This window comes from Aotus nancymaae, unplaced genomic scaffold (assembly GCF_030222135.1).
Source record: "Aotus nancymaae isolate 86718 unplaced genomic scaffold, 86718_ANA_hifiasm-v0.15.2.pri h1tg000014l, whole genome shotgun sequence".
In the NCBI taxonomy this organism is placed as follows: Eukaryota; Metazoa; Chordata; class Mammalia; order Primates; family Aotidae; genus Aotus; species Aotus nancymaae.
Genome location: NW_026988425.1, coordinates 121075450 through 121099002, shown reverse-complemented (window position 1 = coordinate 121099002; position 23553 = coordinate 121075450). Strand labels below are relative to the sequence as shown.

Sequence of the window (23553 nt, the reverse complement as noted above, 5' to 3'; positions counted from 1 at the left end):
TGCTAAGGGTATTTTCCATACAATCAGTCACCAAGGAAGGTATTCACAGTAGCAGGTGGACTTGCCGAGCCGGATGCGGTTACAGTGGTTGCAGGTACTGTGAACAGCGGGAACCACTCTTAACAGTTCCAAGCTTTGGGTGCAGCGTGACCCAGTCATGCACCCGAGGGGCTGAGGCAGGAGGGAGAAGCTAGGCTGGAGCTTCCCGCTGAGATGGAGCCAGTTAGGCTAACCCAGGTTGGGTTATTACAACTGTTTTAGTCCTTTGGGGCTGCTATAACGAGATACCATAAACTGAGTGGCTTATCAACAACAACATTTTTTTTTCTCACAATCCAGAAGCTAGAAGTCCAGGATGAAGGCACTGGCCGACTTGATGTCTGGAGAGGGTTCAGACGGAGGTTTCTTTCCGGTTCAGACAGAGGTTTCTAGCTCTGTCCTTACATAGTGGGTGGAGCAAATGAGATCCCTTAGGTCTATTTTTTTTTTTTTTTTTTTTTTTTGAGGCAAGCTCTTGCTCTGTTGCCCAGGCTGGAATGAGGTGGTACAATCATGACTCACTGCAGTGACTTCCTGGGCTCAAATGATCCTCTTATCTCAGCCTCCAAACTGGCTGGCACTACAGGCATGTGCCACCACTCCCAGCTAGTTTTTTTTTTTTTTTTAATTTTTGTAGAAACAGGGTCTTGTCCTTTTGTCTAGGCTGGCCTCAAAGTCCTAGCTCAAGCAATCCTCCCACCTTGGCCTCCCAAATGCTAGGATTACAGGCATGAGCCACCTCACCTTGGGCCTATTATATAAGGGTACTAGTCCCATTCATGAGGACTCTGCCCTTCAGACCTAATTGCCTCCCAGAGGCCCCACCTATTACCTTGGTGATTAGGTTTCAATGTATGAATTCTAGGCGACCACAAACATCCAGACCATAGCATCCTCCTATCAAGTGGCCACTCCTCTTTCAATCTCTCATCCAGGCTTGGGGCTTTCAATGACAGTACTGATTTGTTTCCAATGACTGCTGTGCCTCAATTTCTCCCCAAAGCTCCAGGTTCATATATATATATATATATATATTTTTTTTTTTTAGATAGAGTCTTGTTCTGTCACCCAGGCTAGAGTGCAGTGGCAGAGTCTCGGCTCACTGCAACCTCTGCTGCCCAGGTTCAAGCGATTCTCCTGCCTTGGCCACTCAAGTAGCTGGGATTACAGGTATGAGCCACCAGGCCTGGCTAATTTTTGTATTTTTAGTAGAGACAAGGTTTCACCATGTTGGCCAGGCTGGTCTCAAACTCCTGGCCTCAGGTGATCCACTGGCCTCAGCCTCCCAAAGTGCTGGGATTATAGGCGTGAGCCACTGTGCCTGGCCCAGGTTCACATATCTAACTGCACATACACTTGGCATCTCCGCTTGGCGGTCTGATAGGCATCTTTAAGCTAGCATGGGTTAACTAGACCCTTTGATATTCTGCCCCTCTTCCCCATCACTTCCTCACTGAGTCTTCCCCACCCTTCACTCCACTTTCAGCCCCAAGCCTAGAAGTCATCATTCTGTTCTGCAATCTGTTTGCAAGTTATGTCACCTCCACATTCAAAATATTACATATCCAGAATTCAACCATGTTTCACCATATCCATCACTTGTACCAAAGCCATCACATCATAAGCAGACCAGCGATTTTCACATTTATTTGGTGTTGGAAATAGATGCTTGGTGCCACAAAGAAAAAAATAGCACTGAAACAAAGTATCTTTTAGCAATGCAATTTTTACTTCTTGGACTGCAGGAAGGGTACTCCCACTAGCCATCTTGTCACAAGAGTACCACGAACAAAGGAAAGCACACAAATTTACCCCTTACGCATTTGGGGTCATCTTACTGCTGTGTCTGATCTCTGTTGGCTACAGTCAGACCTCACAATCTAAATTAAAACCCAATTGGCTAAAACAGCTTAAAACTTTTCTAAACAGGTAAAAGCAATGGAGAGCTGGGACATGGATGTGAGCACATCCAGCACAGATATCTTGGTTAAAGTAAAAGGACATAGAATGTACTACGTGCCTGTAACCATGGCGTGTCTAACAGCCACCTAGGACAGGGCTTAACAAAGAGTTATTAGCACACTTATTCTTTAATGAGACAGGAAACTTTAAAAAGGAACTATTCTACTTCCCACATTTGGTGTTTTCCCTGATGAAGATATAATTATATTTTATGTAATTTTCAATATATAGAAATAGAAGCTGACCCTGTATGTATATTTACTAACTGGCAAATTCTATGCAGATACTTTTCTATTAATATGTATTATATAACATATAAATTTTTTTCTTTTTAAATTTAATTTAATTTTTGTCTTTATAAAATAGAAATTTATAAAAGATGACATAAAGAGAAAATAGGCAGTTCTCAAATGTCTTGATTTGTGATAGCTTCATACTATCATTTTACCTAACATGTCAAGGTACAATATACACTTAGGTAAGGTTTGTGATTAATTATAACAAAAATACCCATTTTAAATAGCCTTTTTATTAATTCCATATTTCACTTGGACACAAGTGTAAGATTTGATCAAATTGTCTTTTTTAATCTCAAAATGTGGCTAACGAAGATCTCATTCTAGGAAAACAGGAATGTCAACGCCATCATTTTCCGGTGATTTGCTTGTGATTATATTGTTAATATTAATAATGTGACTTCCAACATACAGCTTTGCAATGCCACTTGTTCATTTTCTGAGACTCGTTTTAGTTAAAACTCAATTGGATAATCCTCCAATCCATTTAACCAGATTCGTGAAAAATGTAGTATGTCACAAAACACTGGTATCCAATGAATGAGTGTGTTATCAGATAAAAAATGAGAGAAACAGGAGTTCCATATTTTCTTCCTGTACCCAATGGGTTGACTGCCTTGGGCACTTCCTGGTGTGTCAGCTCCTCACTTTGGATAACAGTCCCTCACATGGTCAGCAGCATCTCTTCACGGGTCTCACCACTTCATTCTTGCCCCTATGGGTTCAATTTTCCACCTGGTAGCCAGAGCGCGCTTCTCAAAACACAAATCATATCACATCCCTCCCATCCACAAAACCTTCCCCTGGCTTCTTATCATTCTCAATAGAATATCCAAGCTACCCCTGTGGTCTCTAGAGCCTCTCATTGGCTCCACTGCCTCCCTGGCCTCTCCCATCCCACCGCCTGCTCACCACCACACAGCCCCACAGCCCCACTACCCATTCCTCAAACTCTATGTTCCTTCCTGTCTGGGTATTTCAAAGCTGCACCAATCACTTTTCCTCCCTGCTTGTTCCTGTCCCTATCTCACCCACCATTGCTAAACTCCTACTTACCTCTAAAATCTCCGTTTAAATCTCACTGCCTTAGGTTGTTTCTTATCCCTTAACACCTCAAGGCACAATATACACTTAAGTTAGATTTGTGATGCAATATGTGAATACGTTAAAGCTTAAACAAAAATCTTAACCAGCTCACCCATTGTAGTCCCTTATCATATGCTTCACTTTCCCTTTAAAATTCTTTTCGGGCTGGGGCGGTGTCTCACTCCTGTTAATTCCAGCATGTTGGGAGGCCGAGGTGGGTGGATCACCTGAGGTCAGGAGTTGAGACCAGCGTAGCAACATGGCAAAATGCTGTCTCTACCAAAAGGACAAAAAATTAGCCAGGCGTGGTAGTGGGCACCGTAATCCTAGCTACTCGGGAGCCTGAGGCAGGAGAATTGTTTGAACCTGGGAGACGGAGGCTGCAATGAGCCAAGATCATGCCATTGCACTCCAGCCTGGGCAACAAGAGCAAAATTCCATCTCAAAACAAAAAAAACAAAACAAACAAACAAACAAAAAACAAAAAAAACCCTCTTTTTGAAAAAAAAAATTCTTTTAGAAGATTATCATATTGTGTCCTTCTGTATTATTATCTATCTAACGTCTGATCCCCTCCCTATTAGACTATAATAAATTCCATCAGGGCAGGAATGGTGCCTAATATGTAGTAAGGATGAGCGAAACAAATGACTGGCAAAAGGATGAAAGGTGTTATGAGCTAAACTGTGTCCTCCCAAAAAGATATGCTGAGTTCCTATCCCCCAGAATCCCCCAGAATGTGATCTGATTTGAAAATAGGGTCTTGCAGAAGTAAAGAGGTTAAAATGAAGTCATTAGGGTGGGCCCTAATTCAACATGACTGGTGTCCTTATAAAGGGAAGTTTGGACACAGAGGCAGATATGTGCAGAAGGAAGGTGGCGGAAAGAGACACGGGAAGAACACCAAGGATTCCCAGCAAACAGTAGAAGCTAGAAGAGTCAAGGAAGGATTCTCTCTTTGAGCCATGGGGGCTGGAGGGAGCCAGTGCATGCCAACACTTTGATTTTGGACATCCAGCCTTCAGAACTGTGAGGCAATTTTGGGGTTTGATCCTTTGTTATGGCAGGCAGTCTGGAAAACTCATACAAAAGAGAAAATGGGGCTGGGCACAGTGGCTCACTTCTGTAATCCCAGCACTTTGGGAGGCTGAGGCGGGCAGATCACTAGAGGTCAGGAGTTCGAAACCAGCCTGGCCAACACGGTGAAACCCCGTCTCTACTAAAAATGTAAAACAATTAGCCAGGTGTGGTGGTGCGTGCCTGTAATCCCAGCTACTTGGGAGGCTGAGGCAGGAGAACTGCTTGAACCTGGGAGATGGAGGTTGTAGTGAGCTGAGATCACACCACTGCAGTTCACATGGGTGAAAGAGCAAGACTTCGTCTCAAAAAAAAAAAGAGAGAGAGAGAAAATGGTCGTGCATGAGGCAGTAATTGTTGAGGACTTTGATTGGAGAAGCCAAGGCATATAAAGGAAGTTGTTCTGTTTCCAGGTGGAAAGCAGAATTCAATGGTGTGGAGGATTGGATCAATCTCCCTAAACACACATTTCAGGTAACCCATCTTCATTCTTGGCCCCCGTCTTTCCAAATACCATATTCCATTGATCCTAGAGGCACATCTCACATCTCTGAAATCAGCCTGTTCACTGTGGGCCAGTGAGAGGAAGTGTAAAAAAGTTTCAAAAAAAAATCACAGGGAGAGACAATCAGACAACTTCCGGTACACAATATTTATTAACAGTTTAAAAATATGCATATAAATGCATTTTTATTTATATATAACTTCTATGTCTGTTTATATATAATTCTATGTATTCTGGCTATATATATAATTTCTTGCTATAATGCAAATCTACATGTAATTTCTAACTATATATAAATGTAGATAGAAAATGTGGGGAATTCGCTGCAGGTGCTGTTTGTCGTCCACTTTTTAAACTTAACATTACATAATAAAACACTATTTTAAGAAGTTGCACGATGCACCCACACACACGGCGCCCTGATGGAGACACTGCTGGACTAACAGTGGTACCCTACCTTATTTAACCATTCCCAGACCGTTTCCAATTTTTCTCAAGTTAAATAAACTCTAAGATGTACAGATGTCTTTTATCTAGCTCTCTAATTGTAGTCCCTTATCATATGCTTCACTTTCCCTTTAAAATTCTTTTCGGGCCGGGGCGGTGGCTCACCCCTGTAATCCCAGTCATATTGGGATAAATTCCTAGAAGTTACTGCGACAAAAAGAGTGAACCTTTTATTTTTAATAATTTTTTTTTAATTACAGAAAATTAGAGCCGTAGCCGTTGGATTCTACTTCATAGACGGTCCACAGGGATTTCAGCCAGCTCGATTTAAACCATCCTCAATTCCCTCCCGGGACTAAGTTTTCCCCGGTCTTGGGAAACGTGGCCCAGCAGTCCGCAATCACCACTTAGCACAAACGCGGGCCTCCTTCCAATGGGGAAACTTCTTGCCACGCCCCCGAGGCACCACCTCTTTAAAATTTAAAACGAAGGCCCAGGCCAATGAATGTCAAGCTTCGCTCGGAGCACAGAGACCCGCCCACCGTCACTGACTTCACCAATCAGACTCAAGTGTTCCCCACCGCCCCTCCAATCACCACCAATAATGGAAGTTGGTCTCATAACTTAAGTAAGGCAGACAGCCAATAGGAGCTAACTTTGGAAACTAGCTTCCGCCAATAGCAGCAGCTCCTGGAGAGCGCGGGAGCCATTTGACCAGAGTCCCGAAGGAAAGCAGTGGATGGCGCCGGTTCTCTGAAGCAAGGGACTGAGGGACCGGGGCCCCAGGGCGGTGGCACGGCGGACATGGCGTCCTGTCACAAAGTCATGCTGCTACTGGACACCGCGGGAGGCGCCGCTCGTCACAGCCGGGTCCGGCGGGCCGCCCTGCGCCTCCTCACCTACCTGAGCTGCAGGTTCGGCCTGGCCAGGGTCCACTGGGCCTTCAAGTTCTTTGACTCGCAGGGCGCGCGGAGCCGGCCGTCCCGCGTGTCCGACTTCCGCGAGCTGGGCGCCCGCTCGTGGGAGGACTTCGAGGAGGAGCTGGAGGCCCGACTCGAGGATCGCGCCCACCTGCCTGGCCCGGCGCCCAGGGCCACCCACACGCACGGCGCCCTGATGGAGACGCTGCTGGACTACCAGTGGGACCGGCCCGAGATCACGTCGCCCGCCAAGCCGATCCTGCGGAGCAGCGGGAGAAGGCTGCTGGACGCGGAGAGCGAGGCCAGGGAGGCCGAGGCCACGCTCGGGGGCTTGGCGAACGCCGTCTTCCTCCTGGCTCCCTGTCCGCACTCGCAGAGGGAGCTGCTGCAGTTCGTGTCGGGGTCCGAGGCCCAGGCACAGAGCCCGCCGCCCGCCCCTAAGCAGGTGATGGAGAAGCTGCTGCCTAGGAGAGTCCAGGAAGTCATGCTTGCCCGAAAAATCACCTTCTACTGGGTGGATACCACCGAGTGGTCTAAGGTAAGGGCATAATCGTCTCAGGCAGCGTCCATGGCGCTTTCCTTGCTAACCAGAACTCGGCAGCGTCCTCAGAACAGCCACAGACCCGGGATGAGTCTGTGGCTCATCTGATCCTAGAGGAGCCCTGCATCCCTTCGGAAGGAAAGCCCTGTGGTCACAGATAAACAGGGACAGTTTTCACCACAAAATGAGTAGTTCCTCACTACCTACTGCTTAAGGGCCCCACCTTCCTTCCCAGACCTGATTTTCCTATACAGACATATACTCTAGCATATTAAAGGCCAGTCTAAAATCAGCAGGTCTGGACTGCTTGTTATGTGTATAACACATATATATATGTTCATACACATAACAGATACACTATATATATATTGTGTGTGAAGGCACTTTGAAAATCTGAAATATATATATATATATATATTTTTTTTTTTTTTTGAGGCAATCTCCATGTCGCCCAGGCTGGAATGCAGCGGCACGGTCTCTGCTCACTGCAACCTCCGCCTTCCGGGTTCAAATGATTCTCGTGCCTCAGCCTCCCAAATAGCTGAGACTACAGGCCCATGCCACCACACTTGGCAAACTTTTTGGTAGTTTTAGTAGAGACAGGGTTTCATACTGCCCAGGCTGTCTCGAACTCCTGGCCCCAGGCAATCCGCCCGACTGGGCCTCCCCAAGTGCTGGGATTACAGGCAGGAGCCACGGCGCTCAGCCACTCAGCTGTGTATTAAACATTGTAGGTGTTCAGTCAGTATTTGCTGACTAAAGAATAAATTCTCACAAACCTAAATTCTTCAATGGCTGATTTGGGTTTTTGCTGAGGCAGCGAGGCCCCATGCTCCTGTAGAGTGCTAGGATAAGTGTCTGTTTTTGCCTTCACCCTTCTCATTGCACTTCATTGTTGCACACATGTTCATTGAGAAGCCAGGAACACTGAGTGCTCACCACACTGTTTGAGCTGCTGGGGACATGGTAGCCAAAGCAGAGTTTACCTTCTATGGGAAGGTGATATTAAACAGATACAATTAACAGATTAGACAGATAAGCAAGTGACAATTTCAAATCATGCTCTGGAGAAAATAAAGTGGGGTGAGAGGATGGGAATAGAAGGAGGTGGTTATTGTATATAGAGTGGTAGTCAGGGAAGGCTTTTTTTTTTTTTTTTTTAAAACAGTCTCGCTCTGTCACTGAGGCTGGAGTGCAGTTGTGCGGTCTCAGCTCACTTCAACCTCCACCTCCCAGGTTCAAGCAATTCTGCTGCAGCCTCCCAAGTAGCTTGGATTACCATCAGGTGCCACCACTTCCGGCTAATTTTTTGTATTTTTAGTAGAGACAGTTTCACCATGTTGGCCAGGCTGGTGTCAAACTTCTGAGTTTAGGCAATCCATCCGCCTCAGCCTCCCAAAGTGCTAGGATTACAAGCTTGAGCCATAGCGCCCGCGGGGAAGGCCTTTTTGAGCAGATAATTGAATGGTGAAGGAAGAGGAACTCGAAGGTAAGTAAAGAACATTCCAGGTGAAGAGACGAGCAGGTGTAAGCGTTTCAACTGGAAATGAACTCAGTTTGTTTCAGAAACAAAAAGGCAAGGAGTGCTGAGACCTAGTCAGCAAGGAGAGGCCAACCTGTAGGGCCAAGGTCGTGTGAATTTTGTTCTAATAAATTAATGGGAAGGCTTTGCAAGGTGGTTTCACCACGTGAAAGATTGAATTCCACTTAATGGAAATACATGTCACTAACCCAGGAGTGAGTTAAGCTGCAAGATTACAGATGGAAAATGAGCAAGTATTTAAATAATGATATGGTGTGTTCAGATTTTCAAAGTGCCTTTACATACAAAGCCCAAAGGAGTGGCGAATGCAAAATAAGACAGCAGTGGTTTGTCAAAGAAGAAAAGGAAAGGACAAAAAGTGTTTAAGGGAATGGTAAACTTTTGTCAGGGAAAATGGAATCCTAGAAATACTAAAATTTAAGGCAGCTAGTCAGGCCTTAAACACCATATACAACACATTGCTTATTTGGAAACAATTGATATCTCATCAAAGACGTTCATCTGGAATTGTATTATGTCAATATTAGCTGGAAATAAGTTAGCAGATGGGGCTTGATGGTTCTTGGAGATTCTTTGTCTCTTTGTCTCTTTCTTTTTTTTTTGGAATAGCATTGAAATAAGTGGGTTGACTGGATCTTTTTAAGGATCCCTTCCAGGTCTGACATACCGTCGACTGAGGGGATGGGTCTTCTCTGAGGCTTCCCTTCTCACATCTGCTATGTTTCCCCTAAAAAAAAATGCCCATCAGATACTCAGCGTTTCCTGGAATTTTCTTCTGTTGAAGGTCTACCATTTCCTATTCAAAATCCTCTGCCCAGCCATGCTATGGAGGCAAAAGGAAGGTTTAGGTCCTTGGTGAGTGCTCCATACAGGAGTGGGGAGAAAGGAAGAAGAGAAAATCCAGGTCCTGCCTTGGAGGAAGCTCACAGGCAAGCAGAACTGGGAGAAACAGAACCTGGACTTCCACTAGAAATGGAGGAATCCAAGCACATGAAACAGGATATCATATTTGCAAAGATAGAGGATAGGATGGAGGGTGAGAGACCTCTGACACATTTTCAACTCTATGTCTTTGATTTATTCAACACATATTTGTTCCATACCTGCCAGGTATGCTAAGGAATCAAACAGATGTGGTCTCTGCTCTCTTGGAGCTTATAGTCTAGTGGACATTTACAAATTCCCAAATTTGAAACTACCTTTAGGACATGCCTGTCACTTACCCTATAATATGCGTACGAATGAAAAATGTGACCATACTCTATAGTATACTGTTTGTATTTTTGTTTATTTTTTTGAGGTGGTGTCTCGCTCTGTCGCCCAGGCTACAGTGCAGTGGTGTAATCTCGCCTCACTGCAACCTCTCCCTCCCAGGTTCAAGCAATTCTCCTGCATCAGCCTCCCGAGGAGCTGGGATTATAGGCATGCACCACCATGCCTGGCTAATTTTTCTATTTTTAATAGAGATGGGGTTTCACCATGTTGGCCAGGCTGATCTCGAACTCCTGACCTCAGGTGATCTGCCCGCCGTGGCCTCCCAAAGTGCTGGGATTACAGGCTGCATTTTTTAAAATCATATGTATGATATTGTTTGAGTATTTGTCCCGTCCAAAACTCAGGAAGTGATGGGTGTCATGGGAGTGGGATTGGTGACTTTATAAAAAGAGAAAGAAAGTGCTGAGGTCACTTGCTCAGCCTCCTCTCCATGCTGTGCTGCCTGAGTTCTCACCATCAAGAAGGCCGTCATCAAGTGCAGCCCCCTGGCCTTGGACTTCTCAGCCTCCAAAACTGTAAGAATTAAATTCCTTTTCTTTATAAATTGCCAGTTTAAGCTATTCTGTTGTAAGCAACATTAAACAGACTAAGGCATGCACACATTACCTTCTAAAAGAAACTTAATGTCCTTTTCAACACTTATTAAAGTTACATCTTTTTTTCTTTCTTTTTTTTTTTTTTTCCCGAGACAGAGTTTTGCTCTTGTCACCTAGGCTGGAGTGTAGTGGTGTGATCTTGGCTCACTGCAACCTCTGCCTCCAGGTTCAAGCGATTCTCCTGCCTCAGCCTCCCGGGTAGCTGGGATTACAAGCACCCACCACCAGGCCCTGCTAATTTTTGTATTTTCAGTAGAGACAGGGTTTCCCCATGTTGGCCAGGCTGGTCTCGAACTCCTGACCTCAGGTGATCCACCCACCTTGGCCCTCAAAGTGCTGGGATTACAGGCGTCAGCCACCACGTCCGACCATAAAGTTACATCTTAACTTTTCATTTGATTAGCAGGGCTTTCTTTTGTTTTTCTTGGCTGGTCCTCTGGCTGAAACAACTTCAACAAAATTTTTGTGTCCGTTTGGCAGAAAATGCTAATCAGGATCTATGGCCTCTGAACTAGGTTACCATTCTCTCCATAGCAGTGAGCATAAACACATAGATGGTAACAGCATATACTATTTAATTGGCTAATCTAATACATATTGATATGCATAACTGAAACAAAAGTTTAGATAGATTAGAAGATAATGTGCTCCAATACATTGTTTATCTTCATTACATGGGACCTTTTGTTTTTTTATTTTTAGTGCTGATCATAAAGCACTCAATCCATCAAGGAATCTATCAAAGTCCATCAGATGGTCATGATCTGAATTTTAAAAGCAGTCTATGCCAGGCCCAGTGGCTCCTACCTGTAATCCCAGGTTTGGAAGGCTGAGACAGGAGGATCTCTTGCACCCAGGAGTTTGAGACCAACCTGGGCAACATGGTGAGACCCCATCTCTACAAAAAATACAAAAGTTAGCCAGGTATGGTGGCACACGCCTGTACTCCTAGCTACTCAGGAGCCTGGGGCGAGAGGATTACTTGAGTCCAAAAAGTCAATGCTGCAGTGAGCCATGTTCATGCCACTGCACTCCAGCCTGGGCAACAGAGCAAGACCCTGTCTCAGAAACTAAAAATAAATAAAAGCAGTCTATTCAGTACAGTCCTGGGTTCTTGAACAGCTCTATCATTGCCTTGCTGTGACTGTGGACAATTCCCTGCTTGTCTTTGAACTTGACAATAATAGAAAGTTTGGGAATGACCCCCAGTTGACTGTCAAGACCCTTCTAGTTGTAATTCCTCACAGTCACATAGCGATTTATAGTTTATAATTGTTAACTGACTTGATGAACATATTCTAAGGGATGTGCTCCTCCTTTGTATTCCCATAGTAGCTGAATATTGTTATTATATTGTGATGCCAGGTTAAATATTTTATATTTTATTCACCCCACTCCTCACTTCAAGATCCTAGACATGGCACATAGAGGTTGCTCAATAAAAGTTTGTTTAAAGAAGGTTGACTGAAGAGCCAGCTGTGTGTGAGGGAGGGAAGCAGGGCTTTTACAAAGAGCAGGATTTGAGCCAGATGCAGAAGTGTAATAACCATTCAGTTGGTGAAAAAGAAAGAGGAGGCACAGGAAATACAAATCAGCAAAAACATGGAAGCCTGAAAATGTGGCATGTTCAGGAAATAGCAAATGGTTTAATATGCCTAGAAGAACTGGGAATGGATGAGGGTAGAAGATAATGTGTCCGAAAGGTGGTTTAGCGTTGGTTTATGAAGGACTTTGTGATTATGCTCAAGAGTTACTTTATTACTTTCAGAATTTCAGAGAAGTGATTTGGAAGAATACTTAGAGCACCATGGAGGAAGGATTAGAGGCAGGGGACAGACTTTATAGGCTATGGTAAGAGTTCGGGCAAAGATGTGACGAGGCCGCAGTTTGTCTGGTCTCAGCACACGCCTGTGGGTGGGCAAGTCAGAGCGATGGCCACCATCTGGGGGGAGGTGCTTCTGCCTTACTCCCATGACACCTGGCCTTTGTGCTGTGCTATGTAGGACAGAATTATTTTTATTAATAGGCCAGGCACAGTGGCTCAGGCCTGTAGTCCTAGAACTTTGGGAGGCCAAGGCGGGCAGATCACATGAGGTCAGGAATTTGAGACCAGCCTGGCCAACACGGTGAAACCCCGCCTCTACTAAATATACAAAAATTAGGCCAGCATGGTGGTACATGCCTGTAATCCCAGCTACTTAGGAGGCTGAGACAGGAGAATTGCTTGAACCCAAGAGGTGGAGGTTGCAGTGAACTGCGATTGCACACTGCACTCCAGCCTGGGTGACAGGTCAAGACTGACTTTAAAAAAAAGTTATTTTTATTAATGTATAATGGTTCTGTGTTCCAATATTTTATGGTTTATACCCAGTGATTTGTGTCACTTCTTTCTGTTCCTTGAGTGAAAACATTAATGAGGTGGTATTTTTACTAAATGAATGCTTTCTCAAAGGCATATTAGGTAGTAATTATGTTCTGGGGCTGCACAGTAACTGGATACTGGCCATTATTTCTATTTAGCTTAGCAAATATATGGGGTTGTGTAATTCGATCCTTTAATTGGTATCAACTTTACTTTCTCCTGGTTTTCTTTATCTTTTATTTATGAATGCCTAATTTACAGTAACCTGAGGTTGTCTGTCATTTTATTTTAGTTGTGGGAATCCCCAGACCACCTTGGATACTGGACTGTTTGTGAGCTGCTCCACCACGGAGGTGGCACTGTCTTGCCATCCGAATCTTTCAGCTGGGACTTTGCTAAAGCTGGGGAAATGCTGCTCAGGGGTGAACAAAAGCTGTCAAGTGAACCTCATCTCTCTCCATGGATTTCAACACTGCCAACTGATGCCACTTTAAACCGTTTGCTCTATAATTCTCCTGAGTATGAGGCCTCCTTTCCACGGATGGAAGGAATATTATTTCTCCCTGTTGAAGGTAAGCAAATAATATTTTAAGGGTTTTTTTGTTTTTGTTTTTTGTAAATCTCAGTGACATTCATTTCTTCAAAGATGCTCTTAACTTCTCTGGCATTTGTTACAGCCCAGGTATTCAGTGATGCTTGTAATGAAAGAATTAAAAGACATCAAGGCAAAATCAGATACCATAGGAAAGATTTGAACTCTAATTCAGTACAACTGCCAGCCTGTGTACAAGTGAATTCACTTGGGTTTACAAGTGAATGATTGATTTTAAAGTTTCCCAGCTATTCCCAAAGAAGGGTAATATTGTTCAGGTGCCCAAGTACATAAGATTTCATTGCCTCATAGAGGGGACTGATAGATTGAAGACCATAGAGAAACAGTGGTCAACTAAAAAGAAATAAATTGGTCTACAGAAACCCAAAATCATGCTTGTTACCAGGAAAAGCCAACATGTTGGACTCATTAAATTGGTTTCACCATATGATTTGCTATATGGTAAATTTCATTTCTGAATACATTATGTATTCACATGAATGCATAGAGATATATACATAAGACTGTTGAACATTATGTGCAGTTTAAGGAATTTTCAAGAGTAGTTTTGTTTAATTTCATTTCATTACACAGCTTTAGAATTTAACTTCCTCATAAGATATGATGCACTGTATTTTATGGATTTAAGAATTGGTGTCTTTCTTATAAGTAGTAAACATTGCTTGAATACTTATTTTTTCTGAGACAAGGTCCTTCTCTGTCACTCAGGCTGCAGTGCAGTGCCGCGATCACAGCTCAGATCGCGGCACACTGGAGCCTCAACCTCCTGGGCTCAAGGGATCCTCCCACCTCAGCCTCCTGGGTAGCTGGGACTACAGGCATGAGCCACCACACCTGGTTTGTTTTTTTAGTTTTTGTAGAGACAGGGTTTTGCCATGTTGTCCAGGCTGGTCTTTAACTCCTGACCTCAAGTGATCTTCCGGCCTTGACCTCCCAAAATGCTCAGATTACAGGTGTGACCCATGGCGTCTGGCCTTCAATTATTCCTAAGTCATAATTTCTGAGAAGTTCTGCCATCCCATATTGGCTTTGTAATTCCAGTTGTTTATAGCTTTTCCTGTACTGCTAAATGAACTTGCTGTGATGGCTTGGCAGTAGAATAAGGGTTGAAGTGTTCAACTAAGTGTCAATATCTCAACTGGCAACTTGATTTTTTTTATTAAATCTTTTTAGTATCTATTCCTTATATTGGAATTTTAATTTTTTTTTAAATTTCAATTTGGCAGTTTGGTGTAATTAATCTTTATTTCTAGCGGGCAAAGAGATTCAAGAAACATGGACATTCACCCTAGAGCCCTTGGCCATGCATCAGAGACATTTTCAGAAACCAGTAAGAATTTTTCTAAAAGGCTCAGTGGCCCAGTGGTCTCTCCCGACAAGTAGCACTTTGGGCACTGACAGCTGGATGCTACAAAGTGCAGAGGAGAGCTCATCAACTCAGAGGCTGTTATTTCAGCAGCTGGTAAGCAGGCTGACTGCTGAAGAGCTACACCTGGTAGGTATCCTCCACACGGTAAAGTGAAATAAGTGTGTTTATGCCCTACACGATATAGTCTTAGTAAAACTGATGGTGCTTTTGCAAATAATATTGTTGACATTATAGTATCATGACAGCAATGCTCATTAGAGAAGAAATCATTTATAAAATTACATGTACTGAGAATCCAATTAAGTTAAATTATATTCACATAGGGAAGGAGGAGTTGGCCAGGGTAGTGATGAGTGACTTCTCATTATTTTTTAAGTGTTCTGTTATATATTTACTACTTTTATATAAGTATTTAAGAAAAAGCTGCTACACAGTAAAATTAGTTATAATAATATAATAGTTGTAATATAATTGTCTGTGGAACTTAGTAGTTGGACAGTAGTTACACAGACTGAGAAATGTCTTCTGAAAAGGCACATATACATACCCAGATTTGATTTAATGGTGATGATTATTTTTAAACTACCAGCAAATTCCTTACCCTATTTGTCTTTTGCCTTCATACTCTCAGGAGGGGTCTGTATTCTGGTTCCTACTATAAAGTAGTCTGGAGAAAAATAGGATAGTCATTGGACAGATGCTATTCTAAGAGTTGTGTGCTCTGAAGAAAAGAGCACCGGGCTGGGGAGTCAGTGATCTGGGTTAGGTCCCAGCTCTGCTGCCTGCTGTATGTTCTGGATAAATCCCTCAAGTGGAATTTCTGCTTCATGCTTAAGTGAATGGTTTTCAAAGTCACATATACTTGGCTTCTTCTCTTACTAAGCAGGAGGCCTTAAACAGGTTACTTTTGCCTCAGCCTCAATCCCTCCTTTATAAAATGGGGATAATACTTATTTTTACCTCAAGGCGAGTGTAAGGATTCAGTGAGCACATAGTAAATACCTAGCAAATATTCCTGGTAATATCAGGTTTACTTATTTGTTAATGGAAAGATTAGATCATTAATAAAGAGTCCTAGGACTACTCTACCTCTAATAATTATCAAATCTATCTTTTTCATAGTTTTCACATTAGTAATCCTTAGGAAAATGGTTATTCTGTCTTTTACTACGCTACATTCTTCTTTAGGCATATTGACAGTAATATTCTCAACTAATTAGAACTTCTCACATAGGTTGCTGATGTGGACCCTGGTGAAGGCTGGCCCCCTGTCACTGGAGTTATTTCGCTGCTCTCTGCCAGTGCTATGATCCTCACTGTGTTCCGCACTAAGGAGGCTGAATTTCAAAGGCATGTTCTCCAAATGGCTGTGGCCAGCAGCCCCCAGGACACGGCTTCCCTTTTCTCAGATGTTGTGGATGGTGTGTTGAATCAGACTCATGATTCACTTGCAGATACCGCTTCTGCTGGTAAGCTCCTGAACCAGTAAGTAGCATAGTCTAGGGTGGTTTGTAGTTTTTCCAGTGTCAGGACTTTTTCACCGTGCAGTTAGTAGAACCCTCGATATGTTATAACACAGATAAAAGAAAGCTATAATACTTTAGGCAGTTTAAATTGTTATTTTTATAGAATTCCTGAAGTACTTCTGAGGAGGCTGCAGTTTCCATGAAGCCAATCTGAAATCAAAGTCATGGTTTTTAATATATTTAATAAATGCTACATGTAAAACTGTAGTGATTCTATCTACCCTGCATTGCATTGTTACCACTAGCATTATAGTAACTAAATGCATTGTTACTACTAAATCTACCTAGCATAAATAAGGTTTGTATCATATTAGTATTATAAACTCATTTATGCTAGATAGATTTAAATATATGTATATAATCAACTTGTTATTTCTTTAATTCGTGTATTCAACAGATTTGAGTATCTACTGTATATGTCAGGCACTGTTTGGGATACTGGGACCATATTAGAGAACAAAACAGACAAAGATCTCTTCCCATGGAGCTGACCATCTAGCCAGGGGAGACAAAACAATAAGTCAGGAAAATTACGGTTTATTCTAAAGAGATAGGAGCTTTAGTAATAAAGTAGGAACAAAAGAATGATGTCAGGGTAGGGGGTTGCAATTTTACATAGGGTGGTCAGAGAAAGCCTTGCTGAAAAAAATGCTACCTTAGCAAGAGCATGAAGGAAGTGATGGCAGGGAGTTGCTGGTAGAGGCAACAGCGAGTGCCAAGGCTCAGAGGGTATTAGAGGAGTGGTAAGGAAGCCTGTGAAAGGAGCAAGGAGAAAGCATGACAAGGTGAGGTCAGAGAGCCAGCAGCAGACCAAACTGGCCAGGGCTTTACAGGCCATTGAAAAGACTTTGGCTTTTTCTCTGAGTGAGAGAGGAAGCCTTTGGGGGAGTTTCTGCAGTGACACAATCTGACTTAGGTTTTAACAGCATTACTCTGGCTGCAATATTGAGAATTGACCATAGAGAGGCAGGGATAGAAGCAGGGAGGCCAGTCAGAAATATTGCAATAATCCAGGCAAGAGATGGTGGGAAATGCAGGTGGTTAAAAATAGTTGGAGCTTTTGGATATATTTTGAAGGTAAAACCAACAAAACTTGCTGTTAGATTAAATGTGTAGAGTGAGATATAGGGAAATTGAAAATGACTCCGGAGACTTTTAGGCTAAGCTACTAGTAGAAAGCAGTTTCCTTCTGAGATGGGGAAGGCTGTGGGAGAAGCAGGGGCTGGGGTGGCGAGGACTGGAGGATTTGTTTGGGGCATGTTAAGTTTGAGTTGTTCATTAGGCATCCAAATATGGTACTAAGTAGGCATCAACTCTGCATGTTTGAGTTTTTGAGAGATTTGTCTGGACTGGAGATGATTGGAGTCATCAGTGATGTTTAAAGCCATGAGATGGATTAAGATCACCATGTGGGTAGACAAAGACAAGAAAGAGAAGGGGACTAAAGACTAACCACTGCACCCCAGTGTTAAGTGGTTCGGGGGATGAGGAGAGAGAAACCAGCAAAGGAAACAAAAGGGGGACAGTCCCTGAGGTAAAGAAAACCCAGAGTGTGCTGCCCTGAAAGCCAAGTGAAGAGAGGAAGTGCTTGGCTGGGTTACTTACTACTGATAGGTCAAGGAAGATGAAGGCTTAAGCTGACGTTCAACTGAGCAACGTGGATGCTTGTGATACCAGTTTTGGTGGAGTTGTGAGGGAGAAACGTGAGTGAGAATAGGCTCAGGAGAGACTGAAAAAAGGAAAACAGCAAGTGCAGACAATTTTTTGGAGTAGTTTTGATCTAAAACAGGTTAGAGTAATGACAGTAGCTAGAGAGGGAAGAGGGGTCAAGGTTTTTGTTTTTGATTTTTAGAAATAATAATAGCCTGCTTTGCATGTTGATGCGATAATATGGTAAAAAAATTAATGCAGGGGCTGGAGAGAATTGTTGGTTAGAGGGCTCTGAGAAAGTGCAAGTGGAGGGGTCGGTGTTGGGAACAAGCACAGTTCATCTGTGACATCTGGGGAAAGGCTGGGATGCCAAGGTGAGTGACATGGTGTAAGTGTGCGGGGTCTCTTCCGATTGCTTCTGGTTTTTTTAGTGAACTTTAGGAAGATGCGTCATCCGCTGAAAATGAATACTTAAGAAGATGCTGGAGGCTGAGGAGAGAGGGCAGAAAGAAGTGGCTGTTGGGAGGGTGAAGACAGCAGGAAGGTGGAGGACAGTTGCTGGGTTGGTTGGGAAGGTAAAGCGAGATCCCTCTGTGGGCTTGCCTGCCTCCAGACATGTTTACCAGCTGGCACAGTTGCAGTGTAGGCAGAGAGCTGGATTAACTGGAATTTTGCCATATGAGGGTGGTGACGCTGGAGAGGAGTCGGGGATTCAAAAGTGTGAACAGGAAGCCATTACAGGGTTTGTCCATGGAACCAGGCAGGGTAAAGAGGGAAGGGAGGACAGTAGAAGGACAGAGGCAATCTGATCAGTGGGTTGTGGGGGTCTCAGGATTTCTGGAGCCAATGTGCTCAAAGGAGAGAGCTAGAAAATCAGCGGAGGTGGTCAGAGTGGGATGCTTGAGTTCATAGAGGGTGGTGACCGAGAAGAAAGTGACTGAGGCAGGGCAACACACGGGGCACCAGAGACGAGGAATTCGAAGGTACAGAGGCCAGAGTGTGGGTAGCTTTAAATGTTTGTATTGAAATCATCCAGAGTTAAGACTGAGTAGTACTGGAGACACTGCGGTGGTGAGTCAGGAGCTAACAGTCTTTGTGGAGTGAGGGGGGATGATCCAGGCTTGTTAGATGACTATGAGAGTATAGGCTTTGATGTGAGACTCAGAGCTGGATTTTTGTCGTTATTTTCAGCAGGTAGAGGGATAATGATCTGGAAGAGGCAGGGAGGGTAACCAGCTCACCTCAGGGCCAAATGGAAGAGGAACATGGTCGGGGAGCAGCCACCCCTCTCCAGCAGGGTTAGAAACAGGGAGACCAGTGAGAAATATTGCAATAATCCCTGGGCTTGTTGTGTTTAGTTGTGTTTGCGCACACAACTCATCTTCGAATTCAGCTGCTGCTCCTTGGTAATATAAAATATTAGCACATCAGGAATGATCACATCAAGAGATGGTGGGAAATGCAGATACCAGCCCACCTTAGGGCCAAGTGGAAGAGGAGCGTGGCGGAGGAGCAGCCAGCCCCCTCCAGCGCTGCAGGGGAAGCAGTGTGTTCAGGGCAGGAGGAGATGGAATTGAGGACATGGGGGATTTTGCTGATGAAGGTCAGTGAGTTGCAGAGGGCAGGGTGGGAGGATTTTACGTGTGGAAGAGCTGGGCTGTGGTGACAGGATGTGAGATGGAAGGAGCAGTGAGGAAATTCCAGTGGGCAGATCGGAGTGGCCTGGGGTCTAGGGCTTTGCATGACAGGAAAAAGCAGCTATCAGGGGGAGCATGGGATCGATTCCTGGTGGTTTTAAGGCAGCTATGTTGCTGAGCCTGTGAGTTTGGTGGGTAAGAAGGGTGAGTGTTTGGCCCACCCACACTCCCGCCCATGTAGGCGTGGAGACTAAAAGGAGGGCATCTAACGCTGAGGGCCTAGGGCTCCTGCTAAAGCCCTGCCCAGGTAGCCAGTGGAGGTCAGCCTTGTTTTTAGCATGGTGCTCCTGCTTGACATTTGCTGAAAGAGGTGCAGGTAATTCTAAGGGGCACTCTCTCTCCATGCAGAGGGAGGCTTGGGACTTGGAGGGCTGAGGAAGGTATTTCTGGCCTTTCTCCCCCAATCTAGCTTACAATGACTTGAGAAAAAACTATCCTCTCATATTTATTCTCATGGACCTTTACTGCCCTTGTCTGAATTTTGTAATGATTATAGGCATTTATGCTGTCATGTGATGTGAAGTTTCTTTTGTTTGTTTAAAGAATTCTACAAAATCTCACACTAAAAATAATATCTTTGGGAAAACTACAGTTGGGGCAGACTTCTCAAAAATCTTTGGTAGTAACAAAAACTCAGGCAATCCTGAGTGTGGGGACATGTGCTTGTAATCCCAGCTTCCCCAGAGGCTGAGGCAGGAAGATCGCTTGAGCCCAGGAGTCCAAGACCAGCCTGGGCAACATAGCAAGACCCTGTCTCAATTAAAAACAAAAAAACTCATGCAATCCTAATGAAAATTCTAGTTCAGTAAAAAGACAAATTAAATTCATAATAAGTAAACTCCGTAATAAATATACCTCATCCTTTCAAAGACAGGTAAAGCTGGTATGATGGAAGGGTTAAGGCTGTGGTATTATGGAGACAGGGGCCAAAGACAAAGATAGGAAACTGCCTCATAAGCACTTTTAGGAAAGAGCACGTGGCCAGACAACCAAGGAAGAGTGTGGGTCAAAAGGGCATAGTGTATAGCACTGTGCTTCTCAGGCTTGCTGTGTGTAGTTGTGTTTGTGCACTTAGAATTCAGCTGCTGCTGCTTGGTGGTATAAAATATTAGCACATTAGGAATGATCACATATCAATGAAAGCAATGTAATATTTTGTACTAAGGTCACTACCTTACTTACTAATTGTGTGTAGGCTATTTATACTGCAGAAAATGTGTATTGTAGAACAAGACTGTATCTTAACTATGTATATAGTCTTGGAAGCAGTTCAGAAAACTGTATTTTGGAATTCGGTAAAGGAAGAACTGCAGTATCTTACCGGTACTCTCTGCTCTAGCGTGGCCCACAGTTTCTTCCAGGTTATGAATCAGTGTGCTGGCTTATTGTCCAGTCTCCCCACCATGCTCCATCTGGGTGAGGTACTTTTCACACATTAGTACCTAGCCCAAATATTGCATTTTCCATGAGACTTTCCTTGCCCATCTAGACAGAGTCAGCATGTGCTAACATTTATGCATATCTCCATGACTTCACAAGAACAGATCTACGCTTCCTATACTGGGAGCTCCTTTCAAAGCTGGCAGTGTATTATCTCTGAATCCTCTTACTGAAAGAAGGCCTAGAACTTGGTTTTCTCAAAAAGTTTGAATATATTTTAAGTATTTGGGTTTTTACCCCAAGACTTCATTAATGTCTAACATTTTATTTGTCTGGTGTCTTAGATGGATCTCAGAGTTCACTGAAGTTTCTGTTACTATTCCCCCAACCGCCTCCTCCATCTGGCTTATTTTAAGAGCACCTTCTGCCCTTACACTCCCCAACACAGAGCCACATCTTCCTATTTCCAATTTACCCACCCAGTACAGCAGAATTGTGATATTCTGCAGTTTTGTTACTATATATTTATTCTTGTACAAAGCCATTTTTGAGAACAGGGTCAGGCACAGTGGCTCAAGCCTATAATCCCAGGACTTTGGGAGGCTGAGGAGGGTGGATCACCTGAGGTCCAGAGTTCGAGACCAGCCTGACCAATATGGAGAACCCCATCTCTACTAAAAATACAAAATTAGCTGGGCGGGGTCTTGCATGCCTATAATCCCAGCTACTCTGGAGGCTGAGGCAGGAGAATTGCTTGAACCTGGGAGGTGGAGGTTGCAATAAGCCAAGATCGCACCATTGCACTCCACCCTGGGCAAGAAGAGTGAAACTCCATCTAAAAAGTAAATAAATAAACAAATAAAAAGAACAATATTTTTTTAACCTGCTTAGAGGAACATTTCAGAAATGAGAGGATTTATAGCCAGTAATAAGAATAAAAGACTTTAAATTGCATCTGTTCGTTTTTCAGAAGCATTTTTAATTTACCACTTAGGACTGTAGCAGTTTGTGGTGCCAGAGAACAAATGTTACCCATGCGCTTCATGTGTCCTTGGGAGGAATGCAGGCAGTCCAGGGGAGGAGCAAGTGCTTGGAATTCTCTGCTTTGGTTCTCATGCCTTTTCCTCTCCTGCCTCTGTTCCTTTGCTCCAGTAGCTTCTCCTGTTCCAGAGTGGGCGCAGCAGGAGCTTGACCGCACCACTACCTGGAGTCCAGCTGTTGTGGAAAAGTGGTTTCCTTTCTGTAACATCAGTGGTGCCAGTTCAGATTTGATGGAGTCCTTTGGGTAAAACTTTTTATATCTCTGGTACTGATTATTAAAATCAACTTGCAGTTATCTGCATTTTTTTTCTTAACAGACCATGTCCTCTGAATATAATTTAATAATATTAAAAACTAGTTAGAAAAATAAAATACTCCCATGCTTAGTATATATTATGAGAGTATGTTAGCTAGATAATATGTTAGCAATGCATAATTATATACATGCCAAAAATTCTTAAAAAGTTACCAAAGAAATTTGTCAAGTTAAATATAAGTAAACACTCCCTTATATTATGGAAGTGAGAAAATATTTAGAACTAAGTATCGATGCAAATAGAAAACAACAAACTTGAATAATGCAGCTGAATTTATACCTACATATTTGCAGACTATTGTTGTAAAGAAAAAAGTTAACCAATTACTAAGAAGCCAACATGAGAAGTAAACAACAGAGTAACCTCCACACTACAAAAGAAGGAAAGCAGTAAAGAACAGAAATTAATTAAATAGAAAACAAATAAACAATAGTGATCAAGAGAAACAAAAGATGGTTCTTTGAAGAGCCAAATAAAATAATCTATAGCAAGATTGAGCAATTAAAAGACAAACAATATTAGAAATGTAAACGATATAGCAGGAATTCAAACTATTATTAAGAGGTATGGTTGACGTTTTTCTCCACACAGATATAAAATTGTTCCAACACCATTTGTTAAAAAACTATCCTTTCCCACTGATTTACCGTGGCACCTTGGCAAAAATCAGTTGGCCACCATTGTGCAGATTGATTTCTAGACAGAATAGAGTCCAGAAGCTATGTTAATACCACGTTATCTTCAGTATTGCATTATAGCAATACCATATACTATAGCTTTATAATACTAGGCACTAAATCAGGTAGTGTAAGTCCTCTAAACTTTGGTTTTGTTTTTTTTATGATTGCTTTGGTTATTTTAGATACTTTGCGTTTTCATATAAACTTTAGAATCAGCATGTCAGTTTCCACGCACACAAAAATCTGTTGAACTCTGGGAGTGAATCAAACCATAGATAAATGGGAAGAACTGACACCTTAACAATATTGAGTCTTCTGATCCATGAACATGGTGCAACTATTCCTTTATTTAGGTCTTTAATCTCTCTCAGTGTTTTGTAGTTTTTAATGTATACATGTGGCCCATGTTATTGTTTAAAATTATCTCTAAGTATTTTTATGAGGTGTAAACATAGAAGTATTTGAAGATAGTATGATTGTCTTTATAGAAAATCCAGGCCTAATGTGATGGCTCACACCTGTAATCCCAGTATTTTGGGAGGCCGAGGCCAGTGGATCACTTGGTCAGGGGTTCAAGACCAGCCTGGCCAACATGGTGAAACCTGTCTCTACTAAAAATACAAAAAAAAAT

At 43.1% G+C, this 23553-nt stretch overlaps 1 protein-coding gene across 4 annotated transcripts in view; it reads left to right on the top strand.

The window, feature by feature from the left end:
- The first annotated feature begins 6216 nt into the window (after window positions 1–6216).
- Window positions 6217–23553, top strand: part of TICRR (TOPBP1 interacting checkpoint and replication regulator) — a 51647-nt gene continuing 34310 nt past the window's right edge. Inside the window, exons 1-5 of one of the 4 annotated variants that reach the window (XM_021674354.2) lie at window positions 6217–6870; window positions 12942–13221; window positions 14516–14757; window positions 15866–16100; window positions 22040–22169. In XM_021674354.2, the coding sequence (XP_021530029.2) occupies window positions 6217–6870; window positions 12942–13221; window positions 14516–14757; window positions 15866–16100; window positions 22040–22169 (1541 nt within the window). Of the gene's footprint in view, window positions 6871–10039; window positions 10207–11026; window positions 11172–12941; window positions 13222–14515; window positions 14758–15865; window positions 16101–22036; window positions 22170–23553 lie in introns of those variants that run through there. The other 3 variants (XM_021674353.2, XM_021674355.2, XM_064376294.1) reach the window with 3 other exon arrangements.